The sequence below is a fragment of the Mus pahari genome, chromosome 6, assembly GCF_900095145.1.
Source record: "Mus pahari chromosome 6, PAHARI_EIJ_v1.1, whole genome shotgun sequence".
NCBI classification, from domain to species: Eukaryota; Metazoa; Chordata; class Mammalia; order Rodentia; family Muridae; genus Mus; species Mus pahari.
Window position 1 is genome coordinate 100,428,191 of NC_034595.1, and position 19,322 is coordinate 100,447,512.

At 46.4% G+C, this 19,322-nt stretch overlaps 3 protein-coding genes across 7 annotated transcripts in view; 2 read left to right on the forward strand and 1 right to left on the reverse strand.

The window, feature by feature from the left end:
- Nmnat1 (nicotinamide nucleotide adenylyltransferase 1) overlaps positions 1 to 11,654 on the reverse strand; it is an 18,015-nt gene extending 6,361 nt beyond the window's left edge. Inside the window, exon 1 of one of the 3 annotated variants that reach the window (XM_021199985.2) lies at positions 11,120 to 11,654. Coding sequence is in view for 1 of the 3 variants with exons in the window: in XM_029540276.1 (XP_029396136.1) it covers positions 10,638 to 10,671 (34 nt within the window). In the remaining 2 variants the exon portion in view is untranslated. Of the gene's footprint in view, positions 1 to 10,637; positions 10,708 to 10,911 lie in introns of those variants that run through there. The other 2 variants (XM_021199986.2, XM_029540276.1) reach the window with 2 other exon arrangements.
- Positions 2,393 to 9,281, forward strand: LOC115064252. The gene is made up of 6 exons (XM_029540279.1): positions 2,393 to 2,463; positions 4,200 to 4,262; positions 5,074 to 5,153; positions 6,280 to 6,410; positions 8,262 to 8,328; positions 9,205 to 9,281. Exons 1-6 carry the CDS (start codon positions 2,393 to 2,395, stop codon positions 9,279 to 9,281), a joined length of 489 nt encoding a protein of 162 aa, XP_029396139.1.
- Lzic (leucine zipper and CTNNBIP1 domain containing) overlaps positions 11,203 to 19,322 on the forward strand; it is a 10,964-nt gene continuing 2,844 nt past the window's right edge. The window contains exons 1-4 of one of the 3 annotated variants that reach the window (XM_029540277.1): positions 11,203 to 11,285; positions 12,992 to 13,100; positions 14,281 to 14,416; positions 14,899 to 14,997. In XM_029540277.1, coding sequence (XP_029396137.1) covers positions 11,258 to 11,285; positions 12,992 to 13,100; positions 14,281 to 14,416; positions 14,899 to 14,997 — 372 coding nt within the window. In that variant the 5' untranslated portion in view covers positions 11,203 to 11,257. Of the gene's footprint in view, positions 11,958 to 12,991; positions 13,101 to 14,280; positions 14,417 to 14,898; positions 14,998 to 19,322 lie in introns of all 3 variants that reach the window. The other 2 variants (XM_021199987.1, XM_029540278.1) reach the window with 2 other exon arrangements.

Below are 19,322 nucleotides of genomic sequence, written 5' to 3' on the forward strand. Positions count from 1 at the left end.
ATGTATTTATTTATTTATTATATGTAAGTACACTGTAGCTGTCTTCAGACACTCCAGAAGAGGGCATCAGATCTTGTTAAGGATGGTTATGAGCCACCATGTGGTTGCTGGGATTTGAACTCCAGACCTTCAGAAGAGCAGTCGGGTGCTCTTACCCACTGAGCCATCTCACCAGCCCCCATGGGTTGTTCTTAATCTCAAGCTGAAATGAGTATTTACTGATGGATGTCACTTGGGCTTTGTGATGGAATTTTAATAAAGTAATTCACAGAGCTGGGGAGATAGCCAAGTGACAGGACACTTGCCTAATACAGATGAGGTGTTTAATTCTCTGCACAGCAAAACAAACAAACAAACAAACAAACACAGTATCTCATATCACTCTTGAAGAAATAAGAGAAGAAGCTATGGCAGGCAGCAGGAATGGATCTGAGCATGCCTGAGACCCTCAAACCAAAGAATCTTGGAGTTCTAGCTGCCTGTGAGGCAGGGACCTGAGAGGAGCCTGGACAAGCGACTACGATCTCATCTCAAAAAATCTTCCCGGGCTGGTGAGATGGCTCAGTGGTAAGAGCACCCGACTGCTCTTCCGAAGGTCCAGAGTTCAAATCCCAGCAACCACACGGTGGCTCACAACCATCCGTAACAAGATCTGACGCCCTCTTCTGGAGTGTCTGAAGATAGCTACAGTGTACTTACATATAATAAATAAATAAATCTTTAAAAAAAAACCAAAACTTCCCAAACCTCCCAAACCAACAGGGACTGGGTCCAAGCAATAAAGTGCTTGTCAGTCAGTCAATCATGAGGTTCTGAATTTCATCTCCAGCACCTAAATAAAAAGAGCCAGGCACAACGGGCACGGGTCTGTAATCCAAGCACTGGGCAGGGCAGGCAGACAGGAGACTATCAAGGGATCTCTGGCTAGCCAGTCTCTCCAAATCCATAATCTCAGGGTTCACTGAGAGACCCTGCCTAAGAACAAGGTGGCAAGGGGTTAAGGAAGACACCTGCCTCTAATCTCAGGCTTCACTTGCACACACACACCACACATCCCCTTGTGCATGCACACACTTTGAGTTGGGAAAGCACACCTGTAACCCCGGCCCTGGGGAAGCAGAGCTAGCCAGTCTAGCTCAGTCAGCAAGCTCCAGATTCTGTGTGAGGCCCCATTTCAAAAGGTAAGGGGGGATGGGCAGTGGTGGCGCACACCTTTAATCCCAGCACTTGGGAGGCGGTGGCAGGCGGATTTGTGAGTTCGAGGTCAGCCTGGTCTACAGAGTGAGTTCCAGGACAGCCAGGAAAAAAGGCAAGGTGGACAGCTATTGGGGATGACACTAGATACTGAGCACAGGCTTCCACATGCTCACATACACACATGTGCACCTTCACACATACACACCAACCAATAAAAACAAACAACAAAAGACACCGGGAAACTGCTAAATGTGGGCAGATATTGAGACTGGTTGTTGATGTTGAGTGTACTGTTAGTTGGGTTAGGGCTTGGGGCTAGAGCTCAGTCGGAGCGCTTGGCCTCACATGCAGCCGTCGAATACCATACATTCGATCCCCAGTGGTGCTCCCCTCAACCCCAAAAGAAGAAAAGGAGTTGCTAAACAGTAAGGCTTTCAAGGTCCCGCTTCTTTCTCCTTACAAAACCATGGTTTGCTAATGCCAGCCCTGTCCCTTCCAGCCTTACCTCTATCCACTTCCCATACAAAGTGCCTGTTGCTGAGCTGGGAGAAACAGAAGGACCATAAGTTCATAGGGTGACCCTGTCTCTAAAAAGGGCAGTATTTCCACAGAACTGTAGTCTACAGGGAAACTGGGGTACCTGCCGACCTCTGAGCAAGCTCTCCAGGACTTGTTGGAAGGTCCCTCATGCCAGTCCTGGGCACACCTGAGTCAGGTTCTGGACACTGTGTCCCAAGGGAGGGCAGAGTGGAAGGAGGTAAGGTGTGGAGGGAGTCCAGAGGCTGCCTGGGGTCTGGAAACAGAGAGAGAACAAAGTACTCCTGGCCCCACCCTGTGCTCTGGGGAGCTCGGGTTCCCTTCCATCCCCGGAGGAGGAGGAGGCTGCTGGAAGCTGATCTCTCAGTGTACAGGGGGCAGTCTTTGTCCTTTGTCACACTGGCGACCTGTCTCAGATGTCCAGCCATCTCAGCTAGGCTCTCAACCCTCCAAGCAACAGAGTTAAGTTACAGTGAGCTCCTACATTGTGGCCTGTCCCAACATGGAGGTGACGGATGGGTTGGAATCTCAGACAGAACTGTTCTGAACGCCTCGGCTACCGGACCGGGACCGGTGTCACCATGATGCACTTGTGTTTGGTCCACACAGCCCGTCACCGGCACTGCTGGCTGCATCGGCTCAGGCTGTAAGTGCCGCCATGATTCACTTTTGTTTGGTCCACACAGCCTATCACCTGCACTGCTGGCTGCCGAGGTCGCACAGGCTCAGGCTGTAAGTGTCCCTCCCCAGCGCCTTATGTCAAAAAGCTTGTAGCATCCTGGGGCAGTCTTTGAGTTTAACTGAAATTTACTTCTAAAGCACCCATCTTTTGAGTTGTAAACGACACTGTGATGCAAACATTAACCATGACTACAACTTCGGAAGAGCACTGTGCCTCTGCAGTTCGTTCCCGTCAACTGTTGCCCAGTCTAAAGCCACATCGGCCTACTGTCAAATGACAGGTTCGGCCAGACCACCTCTCACAGCTGCCGCTCTTTCTTTTGAACTGGTAGCTTCTTATATCTCGTTCTGATGATGTTTCAAGGGTTTTAAGTCGTGTAGCTTTTGAAGGCGTCTGTTCTCTCAGTACCTGATCTGAAAGTGCAGTAGTTATTCTCTATGCGTCTCCTACAGTCTTCAGCCCTAAGCCCTACTAATGAAACCACTGAGGTGAATATGGCCTGGGGGGTTAGGCTAGGATTTTAGGACGAAGGTTTACTTGTAGGTCACCAAAACAACACAAGGAAAAACTTAGAAACTGTGTGCAGCAGTTAGCAGTGACTCAGTTGGTTTACAGGCTAACTCAGTTCCCACTCAGTGTGGCTCAACCTGCCTGGGGCAGGGCGGGTTGTGGGCTCCGATCCTAGGTACTTCACTGATTGCTGCTGTCTGTCCCTTGAACAACTCAAGTTTTTCTGAGCCTTGGCTTCTGCGTTTTTTAACATGGGAACCCCAGGCCTGGTGACAAGTGTCTCTAGAACCAGTGCTTAGCAAGGTGAGGCAGAAAGACTGCTTAAGCCCAGGAGTTCAAGGACAACCTGAGGAACATAGTGAGACTTGGTCTTTTAAAAAATGTGTGCGTGTGCATTGCATGTCTTGATTCCCAGTAATTAGAAGGCAAAGGCAGGCAAATCTCTGTGAGTTTGAGGCTAACCTGGTTAACATAGGGAGTTTCTCGTCACCCAAGGATATATAGTGAGATCCTATTGCAAAAAAAAAAAAAAAAANAAAAAAGAAAGAAAGAAAGAAAGAAAGAAAGAAAGAAAGGAAGGAAGGAAGGAAGGAAGGAGGAAGGAAGGAAGGAAGGAAGGAANGAAAGAAAGAAAGAAAGAAAGAAAGAAAGAAAGAAAGAAAGAAAGAAAGAAAGAAAGAAAGAGGCAAGGGGGAGGGGGACAGAGGCCCAAAGTCCTTACCTTATAGAGCTTTTGACTACTAAAGATATTGTATGTAAGATATTCACTTATTGGGCTGGAGAGATGGCCCAGTGGCTGAGAGCACTGACTGCTCTTCCAGAGGTCCTGAGTTCAATTCCCAGCAACCACATGTTGGCTCACAACCATCTGAGATGGGATCTGATGCCCTCTTCTGGTGTGTCTGAAGTCAGCTACAGTGTACTCATAGAAATAAAATATATAAATAAATCTTTAAGAAAAAAAGATATTCACTTATCTAACTGCAAATATTAAGTTTTGTGGGTTTGTTACTTTCTACTCTTACTTTGAGTTAATGCTTCTTACTGTAATTTGTGTGCTGTTTCATACCGTTAACTGAATCATGGTGGAGGTTCTGCAGGTTGCCTCGAGACTGTTCTCGGTGGCACCTGGTACAAGGCCGGGGCTGAGGTACTGACAGGTGCCGTTTCACTGGAAAGCAGCGAGCTAGCCATCCACTTTTTGCTCAGTTTAAGACTGAATTTGAATCTGGTTCCTGGAAGTCCTACAGTGCCTCTCCCTGTGTCTGTGCAGCCAGGTGACAGTGCTCCTGTTTGGGATCACCACCCTGACCCTCCAGTTCTACGTGCTGCTGAGGTAAGTCAGCCCAGGGGGCCTTACCTGTGGGAGGGGTGCGGGTGTTCCCTGGGACTCCTGTTACGCGCCTAACTGCCGCCTGCCCCATTGTTGCCGTTCCTGTTACTGACGGCAGATGTGTCCGCCCCTTTGCACGCCTGGAAACCTCAGTGTGGTAAACGTTGCAGAGAATCGGGCAGGCTCAGTTTAAGTTTTAACAAACATTTACTTCCATGTCAGAGGCCATTAAATGGGAGACAGTGAGGGCGCCACCAATAGCTCAACTGATGGATTCCCTAGAGTCCAGTCCCAAGGGCCTAGTGTGAGCTAACGTCTGCAGGGCCAAGGGCAAGGCAGGCGCACTCAGTCAACTGGATTCTGAACCGACATGCAACTTCAGATTCAGGGTGGGAGCTTAGTCTGCAAGCTAGAGACAACTGTCACTGCGGAAGCAAAGCAAACACAACCTGCTTGCCCAAAATGAAGACTCTCAATCTTAAAGATGTGGAGAGTCTACATAAATCTGAAAACTGAGAAGACATTGATGTGAGGATAAAAAGAGAAGGCCTGAGCTGGTGATGAAGGCATAGAGCAGGTCTAGGTCCGTGGGTGGTACATCACAATTCTTTACTCCCAATGGTCAGAATTTCTACAAAGTATTTTTTACCAAAACCATCAAATTAGGACAATATATTAAGCAAGCATCGATCCCCAGTTTTGACTAACCATGCTTATTATCCGGCTGCCAGGAGCCAGACAGAGCATGAGAGAGCTCCTGGTATGGCCAGGTCTTGGAGAATTCGGTGCTGAGTAGCTGTGGATTGCTTTTCAGGCCCAGATCCTCCCGGTTCTGCAGTCAGCCCCTCCTGGCCAACCTGGTGGCTAGCATGGTCTTGACCCTGCTCACACTCGGTAAGTAGGTGTAGAGTTACATGAAAGCACTCAGGAGGTGGTTATTATTTGATACCCATGGTAGGGATAAAAGCAGCTAACAGAAGGTTTTCTCTTCTGTATGTGTTCACACAAGAGAAAAAAATCACACTGAAAACTCTGACGGCAGGCCTGGCTTGCAGCTCCATGCTACAGTGTTTACCTAGTATGTATGATGTCTGGGTTTGACCGTCAGCATCATTAAAAAAGAAAATAAATTTTTTTTGGTTTTGTTTTGTTTTGTTTTGTTTTTTTTTTTTGGTTTTCCCGAGACAGGGATGTAGCCCTGGATGTCCTGGAACTCTTTATAGACCAGGCTGGCCTCGAACTCAGAAATCCACCTGTTTCTGCTTCCTGAGTGCTGGGATTAAAGGCGTGTACCGGGGCTGGTGAGATGGCTCAGCGGGTAAGAGCACCGACTGCTCTTCCAAAGGTCCCGAGTTCAAATCCCAGCAACCATATGGTGGCTCACAACCATCTGTAACAAGATCTGATGCCCTCTTCTGGAGTGTCTGAAGTCAGCTACAGTGTACTTACATATAATAAATAAATCTTAATTTAAAAAAATGTTTTAAAAAAAAAAGGCATGCACCACCACCACCTGGCTAGAAAACAAACAAACAAACAAACAAACAAAAAACTTAAATAAAGAGAATCTTTAAAATTTCTTGGGCATCCCTTATAGTTATCCTATAATTAGAATGTAAAACCTGAGGCCAACTCTAGTAAAATAAATTGTATTTTTCTCCTTCCTTCCCCTAACTCGCTTTTGGGGGTGGAATTGGGGTGTCTGGTTTTTGTTGTTGTTTGTTGTTTGTTTTTTGTTTTTTGAGACAGGGTTTCTCTGTGTATCTCTGGCTGTCCAGTACCATACACCAGGCTAGACCCAGCACTCAGGAGAGGAAGGCAAGAAGACAGTGAGACTGAGGCTAGCCTGGGCTACGTAATCACAGTCTGTTTCAAGACAGGGAAGCAAAACAGCAAAAAGGAGCTTGTGTGCGCATGCATGCGCGCGTGTGCGCATGAGTGTGCGTGCGTGTGCGCGTGTGCGTGCGTGCATGTGTGTGCACGGCGATCGAGCCTGATGGCCGTGGGCACTTCCTTGCAGGGCTCTTCGAGCTGCTCACTCAGACGGAGCTGACCCCGTTGGCTCTAAGGACAGTGCTGGCGGTACTTGGCGTGGCGTCCTTCGGTGAAGGAGTCTGCTCTGGGCTGTTAACACTCCTGGCATCAGATTGCGTATGCTTTTTTCTTTTTGTGCATTAATTTGCCTATGTGTGTCATTGCATGCATGCCACAATATCCGAGTGGGGGCCAGAGGACAACTTGTGAGTGCTGGGTCTCCTCTGAGGATCAAATTCAGGTTCTGAGGCTCAGCAGCAGACTACCCGATGAGCCAGCTCACCTGTCCCTGTTTTGGCATCTTACTCTGAACGATTGGTTACAAACACAGAACCATTATTTTTCTTTTCTTTTTTTGGTGTGTGTGTGTGTGTGTGTGTGTGTGTGTGTGTGTGTGTTGAGACAGGGTTTCTCTGTATATCCCTGGCTGTCCTGGAACTCACTCTGTAGACCAGGCTGGCCTTGAACCCAGAAATCCACCTGCCTCTGCCTCCCAAGTGCTGGGATTAAAGGCGTGCGCCACCACCGCCTGGCTTTAGACCAAGCTGTTCTTAAACTCAGAGTTCCACCTGCCTCTGCTTCCCACTCACAGGGATTAAATGGTGAGCGCCACCAACACCCGGCTACCATTACTTTTTAATATTTATTATCTACTTATGTTGAAAAGAGATACATAGACATAGAATTTCTAATCAGATACACCGCAGTTATTCTAGAAAAGTCGAAGCTTTCTGGGGGCCGGAGGGAGGGCTCGATGGGAAAGTGTGAGAGGACCTGAATTTGACCCTCAAAGCATATGTGGGAAAGATGGGTGTGGGGTACACACTTGTAATCCCACTGTTGGGGGAGGGGAAAGACAGGCATATTCCAGGGCACAAGGGCTAGCCTAGTCTAACAGGTTGAGACCTCCCCCCATCTCAAGGAGGCAAATAACATTCCTGAGGATGCCTGCTTCTCCTGCTGCTTCTACATGTAACTGTACACATGTACACACATGTACACACGTACACACATGTACAACATTTTGTTTGTTGTTGATAGTGACGGTGACTTTGCTGTTGTTGCTTGTTTTTTGAGACAGGGTCTCTCTATGTAGCCTTGGCTGGCTTAGAACTCAGAGATCTGCCTCTACCTCCAAGAGTGTTGGGCTGAAAGTCATGAGCCACCACACTCGTCATGAGATTTTCTTATTGTGGGTGGATCCCATGTTAATAGAAAAAACATATATGTATATGTACATATTTTTAAAAGAATTCTTTATTTATTTTAGTATATGTGTACACTGTCACTGTCTTCAGACACACCAGAAAGCAGCATCAGACCCCATTACAGATGGTTGTGAGCCACCATGTGGGTTCTGGGAATTGAACTCAGGACCTCTGGAAAAGCAGTCAGTGAAGCCATTTCTCCAGCCTGAGTTCTATCTTTTAAAAAAGTGTATCACATTTGTGTGTGTGTGATGTGTATTTGGAAACATATGCCATGGCAAGCATGTGGCAGACAAGTCTATGGAGTGGACAAGCCTGTGTCCTCCTTCTACCAGGCAGTATTGAACTCAGGTCATCAGGTTTGGTGGCAAGCACCTTGGCTCACTAAGCCATCTCACTGGCCCTAAAAACATTTTAATAATATTAAAGACAGTAAATGTTACAAGACGTTTGTAGCACATGTGCCTGTGACCATAGAACTTGAGAAGCAGAGGCAGCAGGATTGCAAGTCTGGGACAGCCTGGGCTACATAGAAACACTATGTCAAAACCAGAGGCAGCAGGATTACAAGTCTGGGGCAGCCTGGGCTACATAGAAACTATATCAAAACCAGAGGCAGAAGGATCTTAGTGTATTCCAGGACAGCCACGGCAGCACAGCGAGACCCTTGCTGAAAGAACACAACCAAACCAAACCCAAACCAAACCCCACTGGCTAAAGGACAAAGATATTTCTCATGGTGTTTTTGCTTCTCATACAGGAGAAAACCACCCCTGAACTTTACTACTTATCCGTGGTGCTGTCAGTGGGCAGTCTGGTATCCACGGGTGAGTTAAAACACCTCCCAAACCCCTCTCCAGACTTCTGCAGACCCCTCAAGGGAAGATACTGTGTGACCTCAGAGGCCCCAGCTCCTCTTACTGCAGAACTCACAGAGATGGAGTGTTAAAGAGAGGAAAGGAAAGGGAGGCTTCAGATGGGGTGTAAAGAAACTTCCTGGGACGCAGCTCAGTGGGGAGAGTGCCGGCCAGCACAGCTGAGGTCCTGGGCTCAGCCACCAGCACCGTCTATGCCCTGGTGGTGGCACACAGGCTGGCAGTCCCGGACAGTCCAGAGGAGGTAGAGGCAGAGATGGAGACAGGTGGTTTTCTGTGAGTCAGAGGCTAACCTGGTCTACCTAATGAGTTCTAGGAACTATGTAATGGAGAGACCATGCCTCAAAGTTAGATCTTCCACAGCAACTGTAGTTAGCTGCATCGGATCTGCACAGAACTGGGCCTCTCAACTTCTTGTCATCATGGGCAGAGGAGGGGCTCATAAGGCCTCACCCCCTCCTTCCCCAGGGCGCACACAATTGGCAGTTAATGATAGCTGGAGAGGGAGTCAAATTTCTCTTTGGTTGTAGGCACTGGTAAGGTGCTCTTGCTCACAGCCCACCTCCCCCCTCTTATTCAGACAGCATTAATTAAAGCTTCTGGGCCACAAAGAAAACACAAAAAGTCATGGAAGTCGGGTGGGATATGTTGGGTAGAAAGGTTTTGACATGGGAGAGGGGAATAAGGTAGTCCTGCGGGGAACACGATCAACAATATTTACATATGCTGTCCTCTTGTGTATGAACTTTTGAAGGAGTAACTTTGTAAAAGCATTCTTCTCCCCTGAGTCCTGCTCCACCTTATTTGATGCCATGCTCTGTCCTGCAGTGCTTTTCTCTAGCATGGGGCTCATCTGGCTGTCCAAAGTGACCTGCCCAAGACCAGAGGCTAAGCCAACAGTCTGAAGCTAGCCCGTAGTCCTGCTGGTTTCCTCCCTCATTTACACGCCTGGGCTGACTGAGTCCACCCCAGCACTACCACTGTGCACTGTCAAGATTCTCACAAGATGATCTCCTAGCTGCCATTCCTACATGAAATGTCTGCTGCACATCACAGCCATGCAGGAAACATGCCAAGACCAGCCATCATAGAAGTTGCTTATTGAGCGCTGAAGAAGCAGGAAATGATTGGTCAACTGATACCACAGGATCGCCACTAAAAACACATTCATGCGAAGGAGGAGTGAGTGTCTACACAATACTCTCAAGATTGTTACAATGGCTTCCTAGAAACCTCAGTTCCTATAAAACAGGGACATTAGAATTTGAGCTGATGACACCGGCAGAGGTGGACATTGTCAAGAGAAATCACCCATTTCAGCAAAGTGAAGCTTCCCAGGAAAACAGTGGTGCAGACCTTAGATCTCACCAAGATCAATTTATCCATTCTTTACATTGTGAGAATTTTTGGATAAAGAGAATCTCTTTATGGGTTACAACAATCTTTCATCAATCTTTTACAGCCAATTATTTTATTTATTTTATTTTTATTTATTTATTTATTTTATAGAATGCATAGCCAGTGTCTGAGCCTCACTCTGCTGCTGTGACAAAACACTCTGACCAAAAGGTTCTTATGCTTGATACTTCCAGGTTAGTCCATCACTGAAAGAATTGGGGCACGGGCTCTAGGAGGAACCTGAAGCAGACACTAATGAAGAATGAATGCTGCTGCCTCCTGGCTTAAACTCAGTCTGTAGACCAGGCTGGCCCTGAACTCACAGATACCATCCTGTCTCTGCCTCTTTAGTGCCAATGCCTGGCACCCAGGAAGCTGGCTTTCTTATACAGCCCAGGAATGGAGTTACCAGGTGGGCAATTTACATAACAGTCTCCCACAGACATACCCACAGACCAATACAAACTGGACAATTCTTCAATCAAGGTTTTCATTTCAGAAGACGCTAGGCTATGACAGCAGTTAAAAGCAACTATGAACTTCTAATGTCACCCCCTCTTCGACTTCACAAAGGCATCAATGTAAGCTATAACCCTTCAATTTCTTGTCTCCAAAGTCTCCTGTTCACATTATAAAACAAAAGCATAGACCAACTTTCAAAATTCTCAGTCTTTCAAAATTTCAAAACTTTTAAAGTTCTGAGTCTCTTTAAAAGTCCAAGTCTCTTAATCATGAGCTCCCGTAAAATACAAAATAAGTTTCATACTAATCCTAAAAGGGCAAAACCAGAGAATAGGAATAATCACAATTAAGCAAACCCAGAATCCAACAGTGTAGCTCAATATCCGACATTTGGGACTCACGATCTAGGTCCCAGAGGGCCGGCATAGCCCCCATCTCCACTCAGCTCCCTGGCAACAGTTTACAGAGCACTCAGCAGCTAGTTAGCTGGTTCTCAAAGGCTGTGCGGACGACTTTCTCTTCCCCAGATTTGGAAATGACTAGGAGGGAAAGTCCTTCTCAGTGCCGGCTTTCCCCCATTGCCTCTCACCCACATCCCTCTAAGTTCATGGGCGTCTGCTCTCAAGACATCTCTAGAGAGGAAGAATCCAGGCCACCCCAACTGGGGGAACTGACCTGCACCAAGGTCACAGGAAATTTACCAACTTTTTGGTTCCAAGAACTAAAAGGGCAAGAGTTGACTATGAAGAGCTGGCCCCAGGGACCGTTACAAAAGTCTCTAAAGGCCCAGCCATTGTGCATTGTCCCTTGCTTGGCACAGTACGGGTCGCCGGGCTACCGCTCGCAAAGGCTCGTCTCCTAGGACCTCGGGTGGCTTGCTTACCAGGCCTTGAAGGCCAAACGGCCCTAGTCCTCCAGGAGACAACCTCGGCCCGGACGCCAGCGCAGGGAACACCGCCGCCTTGCTCTCATTGGCCCCACGCAGCCGGAAGTGCGCGAATCCAGCGGAAGTGCTCGCTCCATGCGGTCCGCCCGGCCAGGGGCGTCAGGTAGGCGGGGCCCCTGGTTCCAAAGCCTGGGATCCGCAAGCGGGCGGCAGGCGGGGACCGAGGCCGAGGGAGGTTGTCCCTGATCAGGGAGGCTCGAGAAGCGTTTCGCAGGCGACCTCGGGCGACCACCGGGCCCGCTGGAGCCCGGCCTCGGCGGGCCCTGCACACCTCGGCGGGAGCTTGGAGTCCGTCGGTCCGCGGGAAGGAGGCCGGCATCCGAGCGTGCGGCCGGGCTGCGCCTTCGTTTTGTTCCGGTGGTCCCGGGCCGGGCGCTGCTCACCTCCGTCCCCGAGAAGGTGTGCTTTCTGCCCTTGCCTTTCCGTGCGTCTGAGTCGGACAGTTTTCCTCAAGCCGTGTCTCGAGGAGACTCAGCAAAAGCTACGGGAGGCACAGCCCAGGGATTCAGTGGCCTCCCCCGCGTCTTCCTAGGGATGGAGAACGTATTTCAGTTGCAATCTGCTTAGCGGGAAGTGATCTGGGCAGTTGTAGGCCAAGTTCAGACATAGCAAATAAAACTCTTAACAGTTTTACCTCGTTCTAGACAACTCCACCCCAGGAGGTTTGAAGTTTGAGCCTCCTGTAAACTTTATGACAACTTCGCTCTCCTCAAATTGATGACACTTAGAGCTCCGACAGTGGGCGATTTTTAGCACCGTGCACGGTAGAAACCCGGTGAGCGTGAATGAATACCTTCCACTCCAGATGACAGTGTTAGCCATTTCGGCAGTCTCAAAGAGCAATGCATCACTTTTATTCAATACTAGGTGGTGCCAGTGAGTTAAATCTTTCTGGTCTAAATCTGTAGTGTGGTTAAAGGTTTGTTTTTTGTTTGTTTTTCTTTGTTTGTTTGTTTTACAAGCCTTTATGTTCTCTTAAATTTATTCAGAATAACTTTGCGTTTTGAGGCTGTATTGCAGCTTGGAAGTGCAGCCTGGCATAGTGTATATGTAGCATTCTGGTTCCTGCATTTCTCCCAAGAAGAGATAGATTTTTCTGTTAAACAGTAATAACTTACTGTGCAGGGGATCTATCTTTTTTTGTTTTTTTTTTTTGTTTATTTTTTGTTTTTTGTTTTTCGAGACAGGGTTTCTCTGTATAGCCCTGACTGTCCTGGAACTCACTTTGTAGACCAGGCTGGCCTCGAACTCAGAAATCGGTCTGGCGTGAGCCACCACGCCCGGCAGGGGATTTTTCTTAATGGTAGAGTCCTTGCTTAGCAGGAATGAGGTCCTGGATTCAATCCCCTGTTCCTGGGGGGGGGGGGGGTTAGTCTGGGCATTTTGGCACATACCTGTAATCCTAGAAATAGTATGTTCTTTTCATTGTATATTTTCATAATTTACTTTTTTCTTTTTTGGGGGGGTGTGGGGGGTTTTGAGACAGGGTTTCTCTGTGTATCCCTGGCTATCCTGGAACTCACCTCTGTAGACCAGGCTGGCCTGGAACTCAGAAATCCGCCTGCGATTAAAGGTATGCGCCACCACTGCCCGGCTCTCTTTTAGTTTTTCAAGACAGGGTTTCTTTGCCCTGGCTGTTCAGGAACTCTTTCTATTGAACCGGCTGCCTCTGATTCCTGAGTGCTGGGGTTAAAATGCACCGCCACCACCCAGCATTTGAGATTTTCTTAATTTTGAATTGCACCAATATGTTGAATCTTCCCACGTAACCAAATACAGTGTACTCATGTGGGCTTGTTGTTCTTACAGTGATTAGAATGGCTTCCAGAGGAAAGACAGAGACAAGCAAACTAAAGCAGAATTTAGAAGAGCAGTTGGATAGACTGATGCAGCAGTTACAAGATCTGGAGGAATGCAGGTAAGTTATAACTATATGTTCTCACTCTGTAAATGCCTGTTTGTACGAAGAGAGGTCAGGCTCTGTGGATGCAAACCTGAAGCCCGCGTGTGACTTTGGTCTCTTCTGTAGTGTTTTACAGCACTTGGTTTCTAGAAGCAAACTTGTCAAGCTCTGTAGTCATAAAGCCTCAGATGTGGAAAACTTAAAATACATAAGCTCCTGGAATAATAATGCTTCCTTTGTCTTTAGTATTTTAAACAGCTTTGCCTAGTATGAACTAATTGCTAAAAATAGTATGATTAGGCTGGGGGCGGGGGCAAGGCTCTGTGGATGAGTGGGTGCCTAACAGCTAGAGGCTCTGAGCTCAATCCCCAGCAACGAAGAAGAAGACTGACAGAAAGAGAGGTGCTGCACTCCGGTAATCCTAGCAGTGAGGTAGATGCATGAGGTTAGGAGCGCGTGCTTCACCTCACGGCGAGTTCCAGGCCAGCCTGCTACGAGTCCCTGTTTCAATAAAGCAGAAGAAAACAAGCACAGTAATAATTGTAGCAGTTAATAGCCATGCAAGGATGTTACAAATGTTAGAAGGAAGGAGACAAAGCAGTGCTTGGCCCAAGTGAGTGCTCCGTGAATGATAGTTCTCTGAGCGGAGCTGCTGGTACTTGTAGTAAATATTTAATAAGTGGCTTGCTTGGAGAATAAAAATAACCTTTTACTCAGATGACAGATGTCCTGCTGTTGTTTGCAGGGTACACAAGGTGCTTCCTGCCACTGAAGAGTCTAATGCTAATAGCAACTGTTTAGCTATAACTACATGCCAGGCACTTTATTTTGTTTAGTCACCATAAAAATCTTAGTAGCACTATACTATAATTCTCTGAAGTTGAATAGACAAGTTGAGGTTTGGCTCTGTGTACTGCCTCGCCCAAGGTTATACCGTTGATGCCTAAGAGAATTCGCCATGTGCTTGAAATGTGACTCATATTGGTAAAAGTTGACTGGGGCGAGGGGAGACAGCACTCTCATCCTGAGTTTAACCTCACTGAAAGGCAGTGGAAAGGCCAGAAGTGTAACTCGGGGGACATGTGCACCGCAAGCGATTGGTGTTTCCCTCCAGCTTGCTCTAGAACAACTGCTAAGATTGTCATGCTTTGAAACTTGTGTACATTTCTGCATTCTGATGTGAGCTGTGACTTAGGGAGGAGCTCGATGCAGATGAATATGAAGAAACTAAAAAGGAAACTTTGGAGCAGTTGAGTGAATTCAACGATTCGCTGAAGAAGATTATGTCAGGAAATATGACGTTGGTAGATGAACTCAGTGGGATGCAGCTGGTAAGAGGATTCCCTGTTCTCTCTCTCTCTCTCTCTCTCTCTCTCTCTCTCTCTCTCTCTCTCTCTCTCTCTNTGTGTGTGTGTGTGTGTGTGTGTGTGTGTGTGTGTATACGAGCCTGTGAGGGGTGTGAGTGGGTATGTGATTTGTTTTTGTTTTGTGGGTATATTTCAGATAGAAAGTGCACACTTTGAAGGCTGGGGCTGTAGCTCTGTGGCAGTGCACTTGCTTAGCATGTACAAGACACTAGTTCGATCCCCAACACCTCAAAACAAAAAATTAAATGAAAGAAAGGAAGAAGAGTGGTGTGTTCGCCTGATAGCTTCTTGATTTTGTGTCTGCTCGGCTCCAGTAACATGCTCAGAGATGGCAAATGAAAACGGATTTCAAGTACCAAAAGCCTTATGTGAGAATCATCAGTCAGATGTTGCAGGTCTAATTGTGTGGGATATTGTGATTAGTTTTTGCATTCCTGCATTTCTAGGCCATTCAGGCAGCCATCAGCCAGGCCTTTAAAACTCCTGAAGTCATCAGATTGTTTGCGAAGAAACAACCAGGCCAACTGCGGACAAGGCTAGCTGAGGTAAAGCTCTTCATACGGTGGGGTTGCTGTGTGTGTTTTTCTCCAAGTCCGTGAATTCACTTCTTGTACTTGCCTGCTCTTTAAATCCTGATCACTTGGTGTTAGAGCCACACTCAATTGTCAACAGTTGCTACCTGGGACAATTATAATTAATCATAAATGGATGTTTAACCACTGGGTGGGTATTCAAATACCTCCAATGACTTCTTTAATATTTTGTCCTTAACATGTGGGGCTCTAACTTGAGATCCTATTGGGATTGGAGTCAGCACTGCTTCTGTGTGTACACTGCCAACATTTTCTCTTCTTTTCTTCTCAAATTTCTTTGTATTATTTTAAATGATGTGTGTGCTTAAGTTCATGTGTGCACGTGTGTGCTCTCAGAGGCCAAAGGCAGCAGATGCCCTGGAGCCAGCCCTGAAGATGATTCATAGCTGCCCAGTGTGGGTTCTGGGAATTGAATTTGAATTCTCTGAAAGAGCAGTACACAGTTCTCAGCCACTGAGCCATGTCTCCTGCCTTTCAAGCAGCTTTTTCTGTTGTTGCTCTATTTTGTTTTTTGAGACAGGGTTTCTCTGTGTACCCTTGAACTCACAGAGATCCACTGTCTTTCACTCCTGAGTGCTAGGATTAAACCCACTGCCCTCTGTTTTTCTTTTTCCTCTTCTTCCTCCTCTTCCTCTTCTTCCTTCTTTCTTTTTCTCCCTTCCCCCTTTCTTTCTCTTCTGATTTCCTATCAAACATCTTTATAAGCCTGTTACTTCCAGAAGTCTGTTTATGGATTTGAGTATAATTATGGCTTACCAGGTAATTTCCATCCACAAGTAATTCAGTAGAGAAGTAAGAACATGCCATTAGGGAATGGAGGGGAATAGAGGGGTGACTCAGCTGGTAAAGTGCCCAGCGAGGTGGCATGTGCCTTCGGTTTTACCAGTGGGACATAAAGACCAGAGGGTGCCTAGAGCTCTTATCAGAGAGAGGCCTTGTCTCACAAAATAAGGGGGAGAGCAACTTAGCTTGACATCCATCCCTGACCTTACACTTGTATGCACACACACACACACACACACACACACACACACACACACACACACACACGGGGAAAAGGGCATAGATTTAGATGAGATGGTTGGGCTTGAGTTCCTGCCGTACTTACTGGGTGGGGTGTGTGACCTTTGGCAAGTTGTTTTATTCAACCTTGTACCTTGGTTTTCTTATCTGAAAGAAGGTGTTTAAGAGTTTGTACTTGTGGTTGTCATGTGGGTTTGGTGACACTTAGGAGTTGGCTTCAGTCCCAGGTCCTTGGGAGGCAGAGGAAGGAGGGTCCTTTGAGGCCAGCCTGGACCAATAAGAGACCCTGTCTCAAGAATCAATAAGTGGGCCAGTGGGCTGGTGAGATGGCTCAGTGAGTAAGAGCACCCGACTGCTCTTCCGAAGGTCCGGAGTTCAAATCCCAGCAACCACATGGTGGCTCATAACCATCCATAACAAGATCTGATGCCCTCTTCTGGAGTGTCTGAAGANAGCTACAGTGTACTTACATATAATAAATAAATAAATCTTTAAAAAAAAAAAAAAATGTGGGCCAGTGAGGTGGTGCATTGGGTAAAGGCCTCCAAGCCTGGGCCTGCGTGCTGGAGGGAGAAGTGGCACCTGGTAATCATCCTCTGAGCTCGAACATGCACTCTAAATATGAAATAAATAAGTGTAATTAAAATAGATAAAAATGAAAAAAAAAAGTAGGCTGGGCATGTAGCTCAGTAATACAGTACTTGCCTAGCCTGAACAAGACACTGGATTAAATCTCCAGCAAAGTTAAAATTAAATACACTTGAAGATTTTTTTCAGAGCAAGGTGGCTCACATCTGTGATCCCAACACTCAAGAGGCCAAGACAGGAAGATTGCTTTGAGTTCAAGCTGCAGAGGGAAATAGTCTCAAAAAGAAAATAATAACAGAAAGTGTGTAGGATGTTAGCAGTGTGTAGTGCCTGCCTAGTGCTTATGCCAACAAGGATGATGCTGAGTGTAGCTCCCGGGAGCCTGACACGAGTCACCCCATTCTAACCTAGAAACTGCAAGTTAGAGTTAAAAACTCATTTCTTGGCCAGATATTATAGTGCATGCTTTAATCCCAGCACTTGGGAAGTGGAGGCAGGAGGATCAGGAGTGACTACTCTTGTGAGGACCTGGTTTCAGTTCCCAGCACCCATATGGCAGATCATAATGGTCTGTAACTACAGTTGGAGAGGTTCTGATGCCCTCTCTAGGCCTCCATCCAAGGGTACTGCATATACACAGTGCCCATACTGACAAGCAGACAAAATATTCAGGCTCAAAATAAATAAACCTTTAAAAAAAAATCCTCAGGCTGGTGAGATGGCTCAGTGGGTACAGGCACTTGCCATGCAAACCTGAAGACATGAGCTCAGTACCTGAAGCCCACACAAATGTGGAAGGTGTGAACTATTCCATGAAGTTGTCTTCTGACCTCTGCACACATGCCGTGGCATGCCTGCTCACATATACACATCACACACACACACACACACACACACACACACACACAGCAACAGGTAAATTTTAAAAAGAAAATGTAAAGAAAAGAATCCTGTTCTAAAAAAAATAAAACTTCTTAGGCTGCAGTTTCTTTCCAGTGGAAACTGTTGGTCTTGTGGAGTTCACAACTAAACAGTGTTTGCATCACAGGTTCAGATGTGGGAGTCAGCAGGCTATTCATGCATGAAGGATCCCTGGGGCCCACGTAGACATGGAAGGAGGGAGCAGACTCCACAGTGGTCCTCTGAGCGCCACAAGTGCAGTGCAGAAAGCACACACTTTCACACATACAAAACAATGATGTTAATCATTTTAAGATGTTTTAAAACTGGTCTGATGTGGTGGTTCGTGCCCATAATGTTAGCGCTCAGGAGGCTGAGGCAGGGGGTCACCGACACATTTTGAAGTCAGCCTGAGATATAGATTGAGGCTTTGTTTTGAAAAACAAAAATGGAGTATAAAAACTGTTGTAGGTCAGCAAGATGTTTTAATGCATAAGGGCACTTGTCAACAAACCTGATAACCTGATTTTTTTTAAAAAGAAATTTTTTTAAAAAGAATTTTTATTTACCTTATTTATATGAGTACACTGTTGCTGTCTTCAGACACACCAGAAGAGGGCATAAGATCCCATTACAGATGGTTGTGAGCCACCATGTGGTTGGTGGGAATTGAACTCATGACCTCTAGAAGAGCAGTCAGTGCTCTTAACCGCTGAGCCATATCTCCAGCCCCTCCCTGATGGCCAGTTTTGAGTTTGATTTCCATCTTTAGACTCACATGACAGGAGAGAATCCACTCCCAAAAATTGTCCCTTGACTTCATAGGCATATACATGCACACTCGTAGATAAATAAATGAAGGTAATTTTTTAAATGTCAGAAACTTGGCCAGGTAGTAGTGGTGACACGTGCCTTTAGTCCCAGCACTCCGGAGGCAGAGGCAGGCGGGTCCGAGTTTGAAGCAGCCTGATCTGTACAGCAAGTTCTAGGATAGCTGGGGCTGCACAGAGAAACAGTGTCTCACCAAACCAGTAAGTCATACATACATACATCATACATACATACATACATACATACATACATACGTCATACATACATCATACATACATTATGCATACATACATCATACATGCATACATCATACATACATACATACATACATACATACATACATAAAAAGCAAGCAAGCCTGGGCTGCACAGAGAAACAGTGTCTCACCAAACCAGTAAGTAATACATACATCCATCATACATACATACATACATCATATATACATACATACATGCATACATAAAAAGCAAGCAAGCCGGGGCTGCACAGAGAATCAGTGTCTCACCAAACCAGTAAGTAATACATACATACATCATACATACATNCATACATAAAAAGCAAGCAAGCCGGGGCTGCACAGAGAATCAGTGTCTCACCAAACCAGTAAGTAATACATACATACATCATACATACATGCATACATACATACATAAAAAGCAAGCAAGCCAGGGCTGCACAGAGAAACAGTGTCTCACCAAACCAGTAAGTAATACATACATACATCATACATACATACATACATACATACATACATACATACATAAAAAGCAAGCAAGCCGGGGCTGCACAGAGAAACAGTGTCTCACCAAACCAGTAAGTCATACATACATACATAAAAAGCAAGTAAGCAAGCCCGGGCTGTACAGAGAAACAGTGTCTCACCAAACCAGTAATACATACATACATACATACATACATACATACATACATACATA

Excerpts from the sequence above, each read along its gene's own strand:
- LOC115064252 (XM_029540279.1), top strand. The coding sequence starts at position 2,393 with ATGATTCACTTTTGTTTGGTCCACACAGCCTATCACCTGCACTGCTGG. Across the intron at positions 4,263-5,073 it reads CAGTTCTACGTGCTGCTGAG|GCCCAGATCCTCCCGGTTCT; the intron begins GTAAGTCAGCCC and ends ATTGCTTTTCAG. Across the intron at positions 8,329-9,204 it reads GGGCAGTCTGGTATCCACGG|TGCTTTTCTCTAGCATGGGG; the intron begins GTGAGTTAAAAC and ends TCTGTCCTGCAG.